The 12,293-nt window shown below is 55.1% G+C and overlaps 2 protein-coding genes across 2 annotated transcripts; both read right to left on the reverse strand.

Moving 5' to 3' along the window:
• Positions 1-1,420: 1,420 nt before the first annotated feature.
• On the reverse strand, positions 1,421-3,753 carry LOC308176634 (C-signal-like). Its single transcript, XM_080552671.1, has 6 exons — positions 3,556-3,753; positions 3,149-3,200; positions 2,818-3,005; positions 2,330-2,488; positions 1,929-2,048; positions 1,421-1,634 (listed from the first exon to the last, which is right to left on the reverse strand). Exons 1-6 carry the CDS (start codon positions 3,700-3,702, stop codon positions 1,521-1,523), a joined length of 780 nt encoding a protein of 259 aa, XP_080408797.1. The 5' UTR covers positions 3,703-3,753; the 3' UTR covers positions 1,421-1,520.
• Positions 3,754-7,946: 4,193 nt separating this feature from the next.
• Positions 7,947-11,397, reverse strand: LOC308176633 (C-signal-like). Its single transcript, XM_080552670.1, has 6 exons — positions 10,486-11,397; positions 10,035-10,086; positions 9,686-9,873; positions 8,868-9,026; positions 8,448-8,567; positions 7,947-8,140 (listed from the first exon to the last, which is right to left on the reverse strand). The coding sequence occupies exons 1-6, from the start codon at positions 10,630-10,632 to the stop codon at positions 8,027-8,029; spliced, it is 780 nt and encodes a 259-aa protein (XP_080408796.1). The 5' UTR covers positions 10,633-11,397; the 3' UTR covers positions 7,947-8,026.
• Between the last annotated feature and the right edge of the window lie 896 nt (positions 11,398-12,293).

A 12,293-nucleotide genomic window follows, 5' to 3' on the forward strand; every position in this document is an offset into this window, starting at 1 on the left:
CAGTCTGGTGCTCAGGTTTGTTTTTGTTTATTCCAGACTGTGGACTCAACCCAGAGAAGCTCTTTTTTTGCCATCACAAGACTTTTGCCCATCCTATTTCCACCAGGAGATGCTTTTAGGTGAAGAATTCTCTGAGACAGCATGTGCCCTGCTGGATGTGGCCCAGACATTCATTGACGGTGGAGGAGATTGTTTACTCCTGCCTGCTTGGTGCCAAAATCCAAGTCTGCTCTGCTACTGTGGAGATGTGTCATCTCACTCTTCCAAATCCAGCCACCTCAGTTGCTGGACCCTCCTGTGCTGCTCCCTCTGCTACTGGTTGTGTGAGATTGTACATTTCCTCATGAAAGCTGTAGTTTCTTCTGTTTTAATATGCCAGATGCTCTTGCTATTTCTCCTCTTGGCTGGCAAATCTAGATTTGTAGTAGCAGCAGTAAGTGGTCTTGCCCTTGTCTCAGGGATGACATGGTCCCCAGGTGTTCAGATGAGTGATGACATGATATTTCTTTCACACCTAGACTTCCTAGATTCTGTATTGCCTTCTTGCTTCCTCATTTTGAAAGGAACTCCAGAAATACTTCTGGTTTTGGTAAGCTGCCCTCTAATTTGTCGTGAGCACACAGTTCTGTTGCAGACAATTGTAGGCTGTAAGGCTTCATGTGTGATTTCTGTGGCAGTTCTTGCAAGCCATGGCCTGTTCTGTTGCCTCCAATAGTTGCTCACGCGCTGCATTATCACCACTCAGGCAGGCTCTGTCCCGCTGATTCCTATTTCAGTCAAGAAAGTTTTTCTTGGCACTGCTTGCCCAGAGCAAGTGGTGCAGGAAATTACTGTTAAAACAGAAATCCAGTGGGTACAATAAGGTCAAGCTAATGGACAGTGACAATAAAAAGAGGAAAAGAGTCCTTGAAGGTTTGTGTATAAGCATGATGAATCCATGTAACATCATCACGAATCAATGATTATTTAAATTAAGCTACTTTTGCAAGCAGGATTTGCTGCTTAATTCCTTGCTTCTGCTTTCATTTCCCATGAGAAGGGCTGCTCTGCTGTTGCCGCAAAAGGAACTTGGAAGCTAGTGGTGCTTCTCCTTGGGGAGGCAAACTGGTGTTACACACAACGCAAGCCTCTCTTTTCATGGCACACCTGGTATAGCTGTATTATGAAGATGCACTCTTGCTAATGATCCTGCAAGACACCTGGGAGATGAGGGACTATAGATAACCGAGGGGTAGGACCCTCTGTGCCCAGGCACAAAGCCCTACTGGGATGATGGCCAGGCCCCTAGCCAGAGATCAGCCAATCTGACCAACCGAGCTCAATTACTTGCAAAATAACTCTGAAGAGTTCTCCCAAAGCATTAGTGAAGACTCGCAATGGTAGTTAAAAGGCAAGCAAAAAGAAGGCTCACACAGTGCTGTTATTTCTTACAAACACGAGTTTATTAAGACACAGGCACAACTCAGTGTAGCAGCAAAGGGACCACTGCCAGGATCCGGGCACGAGGCTGGGCCAGCATCTCACCAGGGCACAACTTTCCCTTTCCAGTCGAGAAAGGTCCCGGTGTCCTTCTCAGAGAGGGAGGAGATCACATTCAGCATCCCTCGCACACTCACATCCACTGTCACACGGGTCTGCAGGGACAGAAACAACCGTGTGTGCCCAAGGGGTGGCCAGGATCCGCCCTGACGCCTGCTTGGTTCACTGCCTCCCTGCACGAGGGCTTGGGGCTCTCTGGGGTGAAGGAGGAAAGGCCAGCACAGAGAAAGAAGAGCCCTTGTCTTGTCATCTCATCCCCTCATGTGCCTCAGGGCACCTGCCAAAGAGCTATCCCACAGCCCAGCATGTATGGAAGTGTTCAGTCCACAGAAAGCTCTACATTCCCAAAACAAGAGGTTCTTCCAAATGTTGGTCAAAAACTCTCCTACCTTATCTTCTATTGTGCCTCCCATGTCTGTTTTCACCCAGCCAGGATGGAAAGCAGCACAGAGGATGCCGTGTTCCCGGTACCCCAAAGACTGGCACTTGGTGAGCATGTTCAGAGCAGCCTGCGGGGAGACACCGCAGGGATCAGGGTGGGGAAGAGGATGGGGATATGTGCAGACCCCACAGCACTCTCCCCATGCAGATGCCCAGCCCAGACAGCCCACAGTCCCCTGTGGTCTGGCCAGGGATGAGGCACAGGAATGTGCCATGGGAGGGAAACGGCGACTGACTGCAGCTCAGCTGCAGCCGTGAGAGTTGCAGGGACTGAGGGGAAGGTTGGGAGGTATGCAAGATTGTTCAGAAGGGAAAATGTCCAGGCTCATGCCCAGCAGCGTGGCAGTACCTTGCTGCAGCGATATGAGAGAGCTTGTCCGTACTCCCAGAGATAGACGTCCTGAATGGAGCCAGCATAGCTGGACATGTTGATGATGGCTGCCTTGCTGCAGCTCAGCCCTGAGCCCGGGCTCCCCTGGGCAGCCTTCTTCAGCAGGGGCAGGAATGCCTGAGAGGAGAGGAGAAGCGGGGGGTCCACATAGAGGTGGTGCAGGGGAGAGGACCAGCTCCTTCCACAGTGGGCAGCGCTGCCACCAGCACCACCAGCAGCTGCCTTCCTCTTCCCCCTGCCCCTTAGCACCAGCCCCAGTCGGTTCCACCAGCTTCTTGTGGGAGCTCGGGAGTGCTGGGCCCGTCACCAGAGCAAGAGTGGAGCTGGGCCCTGTCCCACCAGGACCAGTGGGACATGCTCCCGGGAGGAGCATACTTTCCATGCTCCTGGGAGGGCCGTGGGGCCGCAGGGCAGGGATGTTCCTGGAGCTGTGGTGAGGGCCTCACCTGGCTCAGCAGCAGGGGCCCAATGGTGTTGGTGGCGTACATCTGGTACATGTCCTCCTGTGTCACGTTGTCAAGAGAACTGTTATTTCCAATTCCAGCATTGTTGATGAGGAGGTTGAGACCTGAGCCCTTAAGGCGCTCCCCGACGCTGGCTGCAGCTGCCTTGATGCTGGCGGGCTCGGTGACTTCTGCAGGGCCAAGGCGGGGAGGTGAGCACCTGATCCCCTTAGGGGCTGCCACCATGCGTGGTGCTGGGGGTCAGAGTGGTGTGGGCAGAGCGGGGAGCCCAGGCAAGGGACCCTCAGCCTCGGGGTACGGCTGGGGCACTTACCAAGTGGGATGATGACCAGGTTGGGGTGCTTGGAAGCCAAGTTCTGCAGCTCCTGAAAGAGATGGGATGATGTGGGCATGGAAAGGCAGGACTGGCTGCACAGAGGCTCAGCCTTTTCTGGCACCACCTCATGCCCAGCGTCCTGCTCCCTCCATGTACCACGTGTCTCACTCTGCCCACCATGGCCATCACCTGCCCCAGCAGCAGAAGCTCCCTGCCCAGCCCCAAGGAGCCCTGGGCACAGCTCATCCCATGGCCGTCCTACCCCGGCTTTCTGTGCCCTGGGACTGTGCCCAGGGCTGCAGCCCCGTGATGGAGACCCTCACACATCCCCGCCTCGCACCACGGGGCTGCTCCTGCACCGGGCGCTGCCCTGCCCTGCTGTCCCCCACCGCCACCAGCCTCACCTGTGCTCGCTGTCCCTTGGGGTCCCGACAGGCTGCAAAGACCCACTCGGGTGGGTTTGGCAGCCCCAGCAGGTGCCGGACAAACCCCAGGCCGATTCCTCGGTTGGCTCCAGTCACCAGAACGGAGCGGACACGAAGCTCTCCCATATTGATTCTCCTGCCTCTGCTCCAATGTTCATTGTTTGTTCAGTTCCCTAATGCTTCTTATAGTGTGTTGAGCTGCCACCCCACCCACACAGGGCTTGCACAAACCCTTGGCTCTGGGTGCAATCTCTCCAGCTCTTTGAACTCTCTAGGAACCCGGTTCCTGGCTGGGAGCCATCCCTCCTTACTGAAGCGCAAAAATCACCTTGCTTTTTATGGCAAACTCTGCTTGTAAGGTGTGTGGAAGGTCAGTGTTTGCTCCAGAGGTATCTGGTCAAGGCCCTTTTCCAGTGCAAAACCAGATACGGAAAAAGGGAGGAAGCCATAAAGAACACACAGGGACACAGACCTTACCTAAAAAGGATAAGGGAGGGTGACAGAAGACTCAGATGGTGAGGGATCCAACTGGGGAAGGTGCCCCACTTGACCTGTGGTTTGCAAACAGGCAAGGACTTGTGGGTGATGGGATGGTTGGAGGCTATCTTGGGCACAGTGATCAAAATGACGGAGTTTTTGATCCCTAGTGAAGTTAGGAAGGCAGTTAGCAGAACATAAAATCAGAATGGTTTGGGTTGGAAGGGACCTTAAAGATCATATGGTTTCAACCCCCCTGCCATGGGCAGGGACACCTCCCACTAGAACAGGTTGCTCAAAGTCCCATCCAACATTTCCAGAAATAGGGCATCAGTAGCTTCTCTGGGCAACCTGTTCCAGTGCCTTACCACCCTCATAGTAAAGAATTTCTTCCTTATATCTAATCTAAACCTATCCTCTTTTGGTTTAAAGCCATTACTCCTTGTCCTGTTAAGAGTCCCTTCCCAGCTTTCCCGTAGACCCCCTTTAGGTACTGAAGGCCTCTATAAGGTCTCCTCAGAGCCTTCTCTTCTCCAGGCTGAACAACCCCAGCTCCTTCAGCCTGTCTTCATAGGAGAGGTGCCCCAGCTCCTTGATCATCTTTGTGGCCCACCTCTGGACTCGATCTAATACTTCCATGTCCTTCTTGTGCTGGGGGCTCCAGACCTGAATGCAGGGCTCCAGGTGGGGTCTTCACAAGAGCAGAGTAGAGAGGGAAAATCACCTCCATCTCCCTGCTGGCCATGTTTCTTTTGGTGCAGCCCTGGATACGGTTGGCTTTCTGGGCTGCAAGCGCACATTGCTGGCTCATGTCGAGCTTCTCGTTAACCAACAACCCCAGGTCTTTCTCATCAGGGCTGCTTTCAATCCATTCCACACACCCCTCCCAGCCTTTATTTGTGCTTGGGATTGCCCTTTGGTTTCCAGAGGGCAGACTTTTGCCAATTTAGAGACCTGGCTGACAGAGTGCCCTGGGAGGTGGTTCTGAAAGGCAAAGGGATCCAGGGAGGCTGGACATTCTTCAAGAATGTAACGTTAAATGCACAGGAGTAGGCCATCCCAAAGCACCAACGGTGGAGCCACTGGGGGGGAAGGCCATCCTGGCCGACCAGAGAGCTGCTTCTGGAACTTAGGAAGGAAAAGAGAGTCTATAGACTTTGGAAAAAGGGGCAGGCAACACAGGAGGACTGTCAAGCTGTGGTCAGTCTGTGCAGGGAGAAAATTAGCAGGGCCAAAGCCCAGCTGGAACTCAATTTGGCTAGTGCAATAAAAGACTATTAAAAATGCTTTTATAAACATCTCATCAGCAAAAGGAGAATTAGGGAGATTCTCCATCCTGTATTGGATGTGAGGGAAAATGTAGTGATGAACGATGAGGAGAAAGCTGAGGTACTTCCTGCCCTTTTTGCCTGTCTTTATTAGTAAGGCTAATTGTTGTCAGGGTACCCAGCTCCCTGGGTTGGAAGATGGTGATGGGAAGCAAGATGAAGCCTCTGTCATCCACTGGTAAACCGTAAGTGACCTCCTACATGTTTTGAACATTTGTAAGTCTGTGGGGCCAGACGAGATTCACCCAAGGGTGCTGCTGAAGGAGCTGTGGAAACGCTTGCCCTGCCACTTTCAGTAATCTACAGGGAGGTCCCGGGTGAGTGGAGGTTGGCCAGTGTGACTCCAGTCTACAAGAAGGGCGGGAAGGAGGCTGCAGGGCATTACAGGCCTGTCAGGCTGAGCTTGGCACCAAGGCAGGTTATGGAGCGGATCACCCTGAGTGCCATCACGAGGCACATACGGCACAAGCAAGTGATCAGAAGCAGCCAGTGTGGGCTTATGAAGGGCAGGTCCTGCCTGAATAACCTGGTCTCCTTCTATGACGGGAAGCCCCGCTTAGCTGATGAGGGCACAGTTGTGGATGTTGTTTACCTGGATTTTAGTCAAGTATTTGCCACCATCTCCCACAGTATTCTCCTGGAGAAGCTGGCGGCTCAGGGCTCAGACAGGCGTACGGCTCGCTGGATGCAGAACTGGCTCGAAGGCTCCCGGGGAACGGGGTTCAACCCAGCCGGCAGCTGGTCACCACTGGTGTTCCCCATAGCTCAGTCTTGGGGCCAGTTTTGTTCCACAATTTTAGCAGTGTCCAGGAGGAAGGGAACGGAGTGCACCCTCACTAAGTTCACAGGTGACACCAAGGTAGGTGGCACTGTCAAACTCCTTGAGGGCAGGAAGGCTCTGGCAGAGGGATCCGGACAGGCTGGGTTGATAGGCCGAGTCCAACCTCAAGACATCCAACAAGGGCAAGTGCCGGGTGCTGCGCGTGGGTCCCAACAACCCCGTGCAGGCCTAGGGAGCAGTGGCTGGGAAGTTGCCCAGCAGAAAAGGGCCTGGGGGTGCTGGTCAAGAGCCGGCTGAACATGAGGCAGCAACGTGTCAGGTGGCCAAGAAGGCCAACGGCATCCTGGCCTGCATCAGAAACGTGTGGCCGGCAGGACACGGGGTTGTCCCTTGTCTGCAGCTCTCCCCTGAGGAGACCGCACCTCAAATGTTGTGTTCAGCTGTGGGCCTCTCACTCGCAGAAGGACCTTGAGCTGCTTGAGCATGTGCAGCGAAGGGCAACGAAACTGGTGAAGGGACTGGAAAACAAGAGTTGTGAGGAGCCACTGAGGGAACTGGGGTGGTTTAATCTGGAGAAGAGGAGGCTGAGGGGATACCTCAAGGCTCTCTGCAACTCCCTGGAAGGAGGTTGCAGCGAGGAGGGCTTCAGTCTCTTTTTTGAGGTACAAGTGACAGGACATGAGGGAATGGTCTCAAGTTGCGCCAGGGAAGGTTTAGATTGGACATTAGGAAGAATTTCTTCACAGAGAGGGCAGTCAAGGATTGGAACGGGCTTCGCAGGGAAGTGGTGGATTTCCCATCCCAGGAGGTATTTAAGAGACATAGGGTCATAGCACTAAGGATCATGTTTTAGTGATGGGACTTGGATCGGTCAAGTTGGGTCTGGTTGACAGTTGGATGTGATGATCCTGAAGGTCTTTTCCAACCAAATGACTCCTGGATTGCATGTCCTGAGTCAAACCTCCACTTCATCTCTGATTCTAGGGCAGTAAAAAGTGCACTGAAGACAGGGCTGAGCTGCAGCAGGGCCGCGATTGTCAACATGTCCTCCGAAGTGGGCTCCATCGGGCTGTGCCTTGGGGTGCTGGAGGCCCCCATGTACCCGTACCGTGCCAGCAAGGTGAGGGGTTGGGGGAGGTGCTGGGTATGTTTCCCCACGGAGGGGGGAGCTCATGGGACCCCCCCCACCTGCCCCAGGCCACCCATCCCCGGCCTGGTCCTCCAAGGGTGAGCATGCAGAGCGCCAGCCCAGGCTGTGCCCATGCTCCACTGCAGGGCAAAGCCCCATTTCCCACCTCCACAGCCCTTCAGCTGCAAAATATCTCCCTCCCGCCCACACGTACCCAGCTCCCCCAGCCCCGTGTGGTGCTGGCATGCCTGTGCCTCTTCCAGGCTGCCCAGAACATGGTGACCAGGTGCCTGGCTGCAGAGCTCAGGGACAAGGGGATCTTGTGCACGGCGATCCATCCCGGCTGGATGAAGATGGACATGGGGACAAAGCAGGTACTGTGCTGTGCAGGGAAGCAGCAGCAGTGCTGGGTCCTCTGCTGCAGGGGGCCCCCACCTGATATGTGGCTGCACAGTGCTCTGCACCCCAACTGCCTGCACTGACCACCACTCTCTGTGTGCCCTCAGCTGCCTGGGCTCCCATTGGGACCTTTCACTGGATGAATCCTGTGCTCCCGACTCACCCATGTGGCCCCCAGCCCTGGGGAGCCCAGCTCCACAGACTCACAATGTGTGGCAGAGCCTGTCGAGTGCACAGACAGATACAGCGACACCACTGCTTTCAGAAAAGGGTTTATTGAGAATGTGGTCGAGGTCGGGCAGCAGCCAGGATCTGGCATGAGGCTGGTCCAGTGTCTCACCAGGGCACAACTTTCCCTTCCCAGTCGAGAAAGGTCCCGGTGTCCTTCTCGGAGAAGGAGGAGATCACCTTCAGCATCCCTCCTACGCTCTCATCTACTGTCACGGGGGGCTGCAGGGGCAGAGGAAAAACATGATGATGTGTGCCCAAGGGCTGGCCGGGGTCTGCCCTGGAGCCTGGCCCGCAGAAAGCAACAGCTCAACCAAGGGGGAAGTGGAGCCAGGGGAAGAGGGGCTGAGCAGGGCACCCAGGTGATGGGGCCGCCAGAGCTCACTGCAGGGTCCCGGGGCAGGGAGAGCTGCCCACAGTGGTGCTGGAGCAGGCAGGGAGGTCACGCTCTGTAGCTCGGGGTGACAACAGCCTCCCGTGGAAAACCAGCACAGGGGCTCGGATGGACCCACCGTGGTAAAGCTCCTACCGTCTCTCCGGCTGTGTTCCCCATGTCCGTCTGCACCCAGCCAGGATGGAGAGCAGCACAGAGGATGCCGTGTTCCTGGTAGCCCAAGGACTGGCACTTGGTGAGCATGTTCAGAGCAGCCTGCAAGGAGACACCGCAGGGATCAGGGTGGGGAGGAGAAGGTGCCTGCATGGTGACACCTGCAGACCCCAGAGCCGGGGCTGGCAGGGCCAGTTCTCTGCAGCAGCTCTGTCCTATGAAGATCCTCTCCAATTAGGTCTGGGATCAGGCACGGGAATGTGCCTTGAGAGGGAACCAGTGACTGACTGCAGCTGAGCCATGCTGGAGGCTGTTGCAGGGACTTCCAGAGATAACACTGGAGGGCTTATGCAGGCTTTGGTTAAAAAAGAAGTTTGGGTTTGTGCCCAGCACTGCACATACCTTGCTGCAGCGATACGAGACACATTGTACATCTTTCCATAAATAGACTTCCTTGATAGAACCACCAATGCTGGAAATGTTGATGATGGCTGCCTTGCTGCAGCTCAGCCCTGAGCCTGGGCTCCCTTGGGCAGCCTTCTTCAGCAGGGGTAGGAATGCCTGTGAGGAGGGGAAGGAGGAGCATGCACAGAAGAGGTTCACTGAGAGAATTAGTTCCTTACATAGAAGGTCACATCAGAACCCCAGAATCACAGTACTGTTGTGGGAGGCAGAGATCTTTGGAGGTCATCTGGTCCAATCCTACTACTCAAGCCACCTAGAGCCAGTGGCCCAGGACCATGTCCAAGTGACTTCTGAATATTTCCAAGGAGGGACACTTCACAACCTCTCTGGGCAGCCCACGATAGCACTTGGTCACCCATCAGTGCTCAGCACCAAGTCAATGAGTAAATTCTGCTTCCCTCTGGCTCAAAATGTGAGGTTCTGCTCTTTAACATGGTCCCACATCTCTGCACTCTGATCATTGCCAGTGGAGAGACCCCAGGCTCCAAAGTGCCAGAGCCCTCAGCCTGCTGCCCACCATAGTCAAACCAGAAAGCATTCACTGTGCTCAGCATTTCCAGGACTACTTTGGGCACCTGCTTCTGGCAGCAGGAGGCCAGAGTAAGACCTGAAGTGTGTTGGGCCTGTCATGAGGTCAAAGGCCCAGCAGGCAAAGAGCGGAGCAGGGCCTTGTCCCACCAGCCCTTTCCATGCTCCTGGGAGATCCAAAGGGCTGCGGGGCAGGGATGTTCCTGGAGCTGTGGTGAGGGCCTCACCTGGCTCAGCAGCAGGGGCCCAATGGTGTTGGTGGCGTACACCTGGGACATGTCCTCCTGTGTCTCGGCGTCAAGTGTCTTGTAAACCAGCATGCCAGCATTGTTGATGAGGAGGTTGAGACCTGAGCCCTTAAGGTGCTCCCCGACGCTGGCTGCAGCTGCCTTGATGCTGGCGGGCTTGGTGACTTCTGCAGGGCCAAGGCGGGGAGGTGAGCACCCGATCCCCTCAGCGGCTGCCACCATGCGTGGTGCTGGGAGATGGAGCCCCCACCCCAGGGACGTGGGAGGACGCACAGCAGGGAGCCCAGGCAAGGGACCCTCAGCCACGGGGCATGGCCGGGGCACCTACCGAGTGGGATGATGACCAGGTTGGGGTGCTTGGAAGCCAAGTTCTGCAGCTCCTGCAAGAGACGGGACAATGTGGGCACAAAGAGGCAGGGCCGGCTGCACAGAGGCTCGGCTTTGATCCAGCACCACCTCACACCCAGCATCCTGCTCTGCCAACCCGCTCCCTGTGGACAGGTCTCTGCGCATCCCGCACAGCCCACAAGCCACGCGTCTCGCCCTGCCCACCATGGCCATCACCTGCCCCAGCAGCAGAAGCTCCCTGCCCAGCCCCAAGGAGCCCTGGGCACAGCTCATCCCATGGCCGTCCTACCCCGGCTTTCTGTGCCCTGGGACTGTGCCCAGGGCTGCAGCCCCGTGATGGAGACCCTCACACATCCCTGCCTCGCACCACAGGGCTGCTCCTGCACCGGGCGCTGCCCTGCCCTGCTGTCCCCCACCGCCACCAGCCTCACCTGTGCTCGCTGTCCCTTGGGGTCCCGACAGGCTGCAAAGACCCACTCGGGTGGGTTTGGCAGCCCCAGCAGGTGCCGGACAAACCCCAGGCCGATTCCTCGGTTGGCTCCAGTCACCAGAACGGAGCGGACACGAAGCTCTCCCATATTGATTCTCCTGCCTCTGCTCCAATGTTCATTGTTTGTTCAGTTCCCCAATGCTTCTTATAGTGTGTTGAGCTGCCACCCCACCCACACAGGGCTTGCACAAACCCTTGGCTCTGGGTGCAATCTCTCCAGCTCTTTGAACTCTCTAGGACACAGTTTCTGGCTGGGAGCCATCCCTCCTTACTGAAGGGCAAAAATCACTCAGCTTTTTATGGCAAACTGGTTTTCTGGTGAAACCTGGTCCTGTAACCCAGTAGCTCATGGCCACGCTTTCCAGGAGGGTGGGTGCTGGGTGAGGAGAGAGGAAACAAGTGGGAGGGATACAGGATGGATACCCCATGGGTCAGGTACAGATCGTCTTCACGAGCATCCTTCAGGCTAAATGGGCTTTCCAGATTGTACCCATGTAACAACTGAAACAGTCTGGTCTCATTCTCCTTCCCTTGGTTACCTCTGTCAGGTCATGCCTCACATGGCCACGAGCTGATTTTTGCTGCTCTCCTCTGTCTTCCAAGCAAATGCCCCACCACTGATTGTCTCATTAAAGCCCTGTGGAGGAAATTCAGCATGGCCTGCTTGCAGAAGGAGGTGGACCCTGCACAGTCTGCAGGTCATCACTTTGCTCTTCATGCACTTTGGATGCTGCCTCACAGTGCACTAATCTAAGTTACTATCCCACCACTTTGGCCATGCTGGAGCCATTGCTGTTGTCAGGGCTTCCACTCTCAGCCTTATCACTTTGCAAATTAGATCATGTTATTGTGTCTCCCTGCATTTCACAACTTTTAATTTGTTTTCAGGATTAAAGAGGAAGTCATTGATTAACAGCCTGATTATTGCAAATGCGTGACCATCTCTCTGCCTCGTGTACTCGTTGGACCTTGCAGTCATCATCCATATCCTGTGTATGGATTCTGTTCTGTAAAGCCATTCGCTTCACATGGTTGTAGAGTAAAAGGCTAATGTCCTGTCAACAGGTGACCACTTTGGACCTTTCTCTGTGCTTCTTTGCCAGTGGCAGCACCCTGGTATTTGGGCTGTATGAGCATGGCCTGCAAAGTTGTGCAGAAGTCCTTCAGACCATCTGGGCTTTCTGAAGTCCTGCAGGGCAATGGGTCAGAAGGGGCTAAAAACGTTTACTGCTGAATCCTCTAGCCTCTTATCTTTTCCACTTCCTCTTTCTTTCCATTTTCCACCAGTTGAGCAAATCCTTTGCAACAGGGCTACGAAGGGCTCGGTTGCCGAGGGTATTCTCCTGCAAAGATAAATGTCTTGGACAAAGCCCCTTGGTCTACATCACTCATAGCAGTGGGGCATAGATGGCTCTGCACTACCGCCAGTGAAGCCCAGTGCTGCCCAGTTCCTCAAGTGAGGCGTTACAGATTTGCAGTTCTGGGACTGGTGTGGGTGCACATCATGTGTTCCCATCCCCTTCAGTGTCACTGTACCTAGCTCCACTGCAAATGAAGACATTTCCCGTGGCAGCCCCTTGCTTTCAAGCACTAAGTCCCAGAGCCATGGGCACAGGCTGCTGGGTAGATGGGCAGCATGGGAGTCACAAACACTGCCGCCACATTTTGTTCTCCCAGGGGTTGTCTTGGCAGCAGTGTCAACCAGACCTGCTTCCTCCCAGCCGCACTGCCAAAACTACTACAAAGTTC

The sequence above is a fragment of the Anser brachyrhynchus genome (genome assembly GCF_964034855.1).
Source record: "Anser brachyrhynchus genome assembly, chromosome: 12".
In the NCBI taxonomy this organism is placed as follows: domain Eukaryota; kingdom Metazoa; phylum Chordata; class Aves; order Anseriformes; family Anatidae; genus Anser; species Anser brachyrhynchus.

Excerpts from the sequence above, each read along its gene's own strand:
- LOC308176633 (XM_080552670.1), bottom strand. The coding sequence starts at position 10,632 with ATGGGAGAGCTTCGTGTCCGCTCCGTTCTGGTGACTGGAGCCAACCGA. Across the intron at positions 9,874-10,034 it reads CCTGGTCATCATCCCACTCG|AAGTCACCAAGCCCGCCAGC; the intron begins GTAGGTGCCCCG and ends TTGGCCCTGCAG. Across the intron at positions 9,027-9,685 it reads GGCCCCTGCTGCTGAGCCAG|GCATTCCTACCCCTGCTGAA; the intron begins GTGAGGCCCTCA and ends CCCTCCTCACAG.
- LOC308176634 (XM_080552671.1), bottom strand. The coding sequence starts at position 3,702 with ATGGGAGAGCTTCGTGTCCGCTCCGTTCTGGTGACTGGAGCCAACCGA. Across the intron at positions 2,489-2,817 it reads GGCCCCTGCTGCTGAGCCAG|GCATTCCTGCCCCTGCTGAA; the intron begins GTGAGGCCCTCA and ends CTCTCCTCTCAG. Across the intron at positions 1,635-1,928 it reads GAGGCACAATAGAAGATAAG|ACCCGTGTGACAGTGGATGT; the intron begins GTAGGAGAGTTT and ends CTGTCCCTGCAG.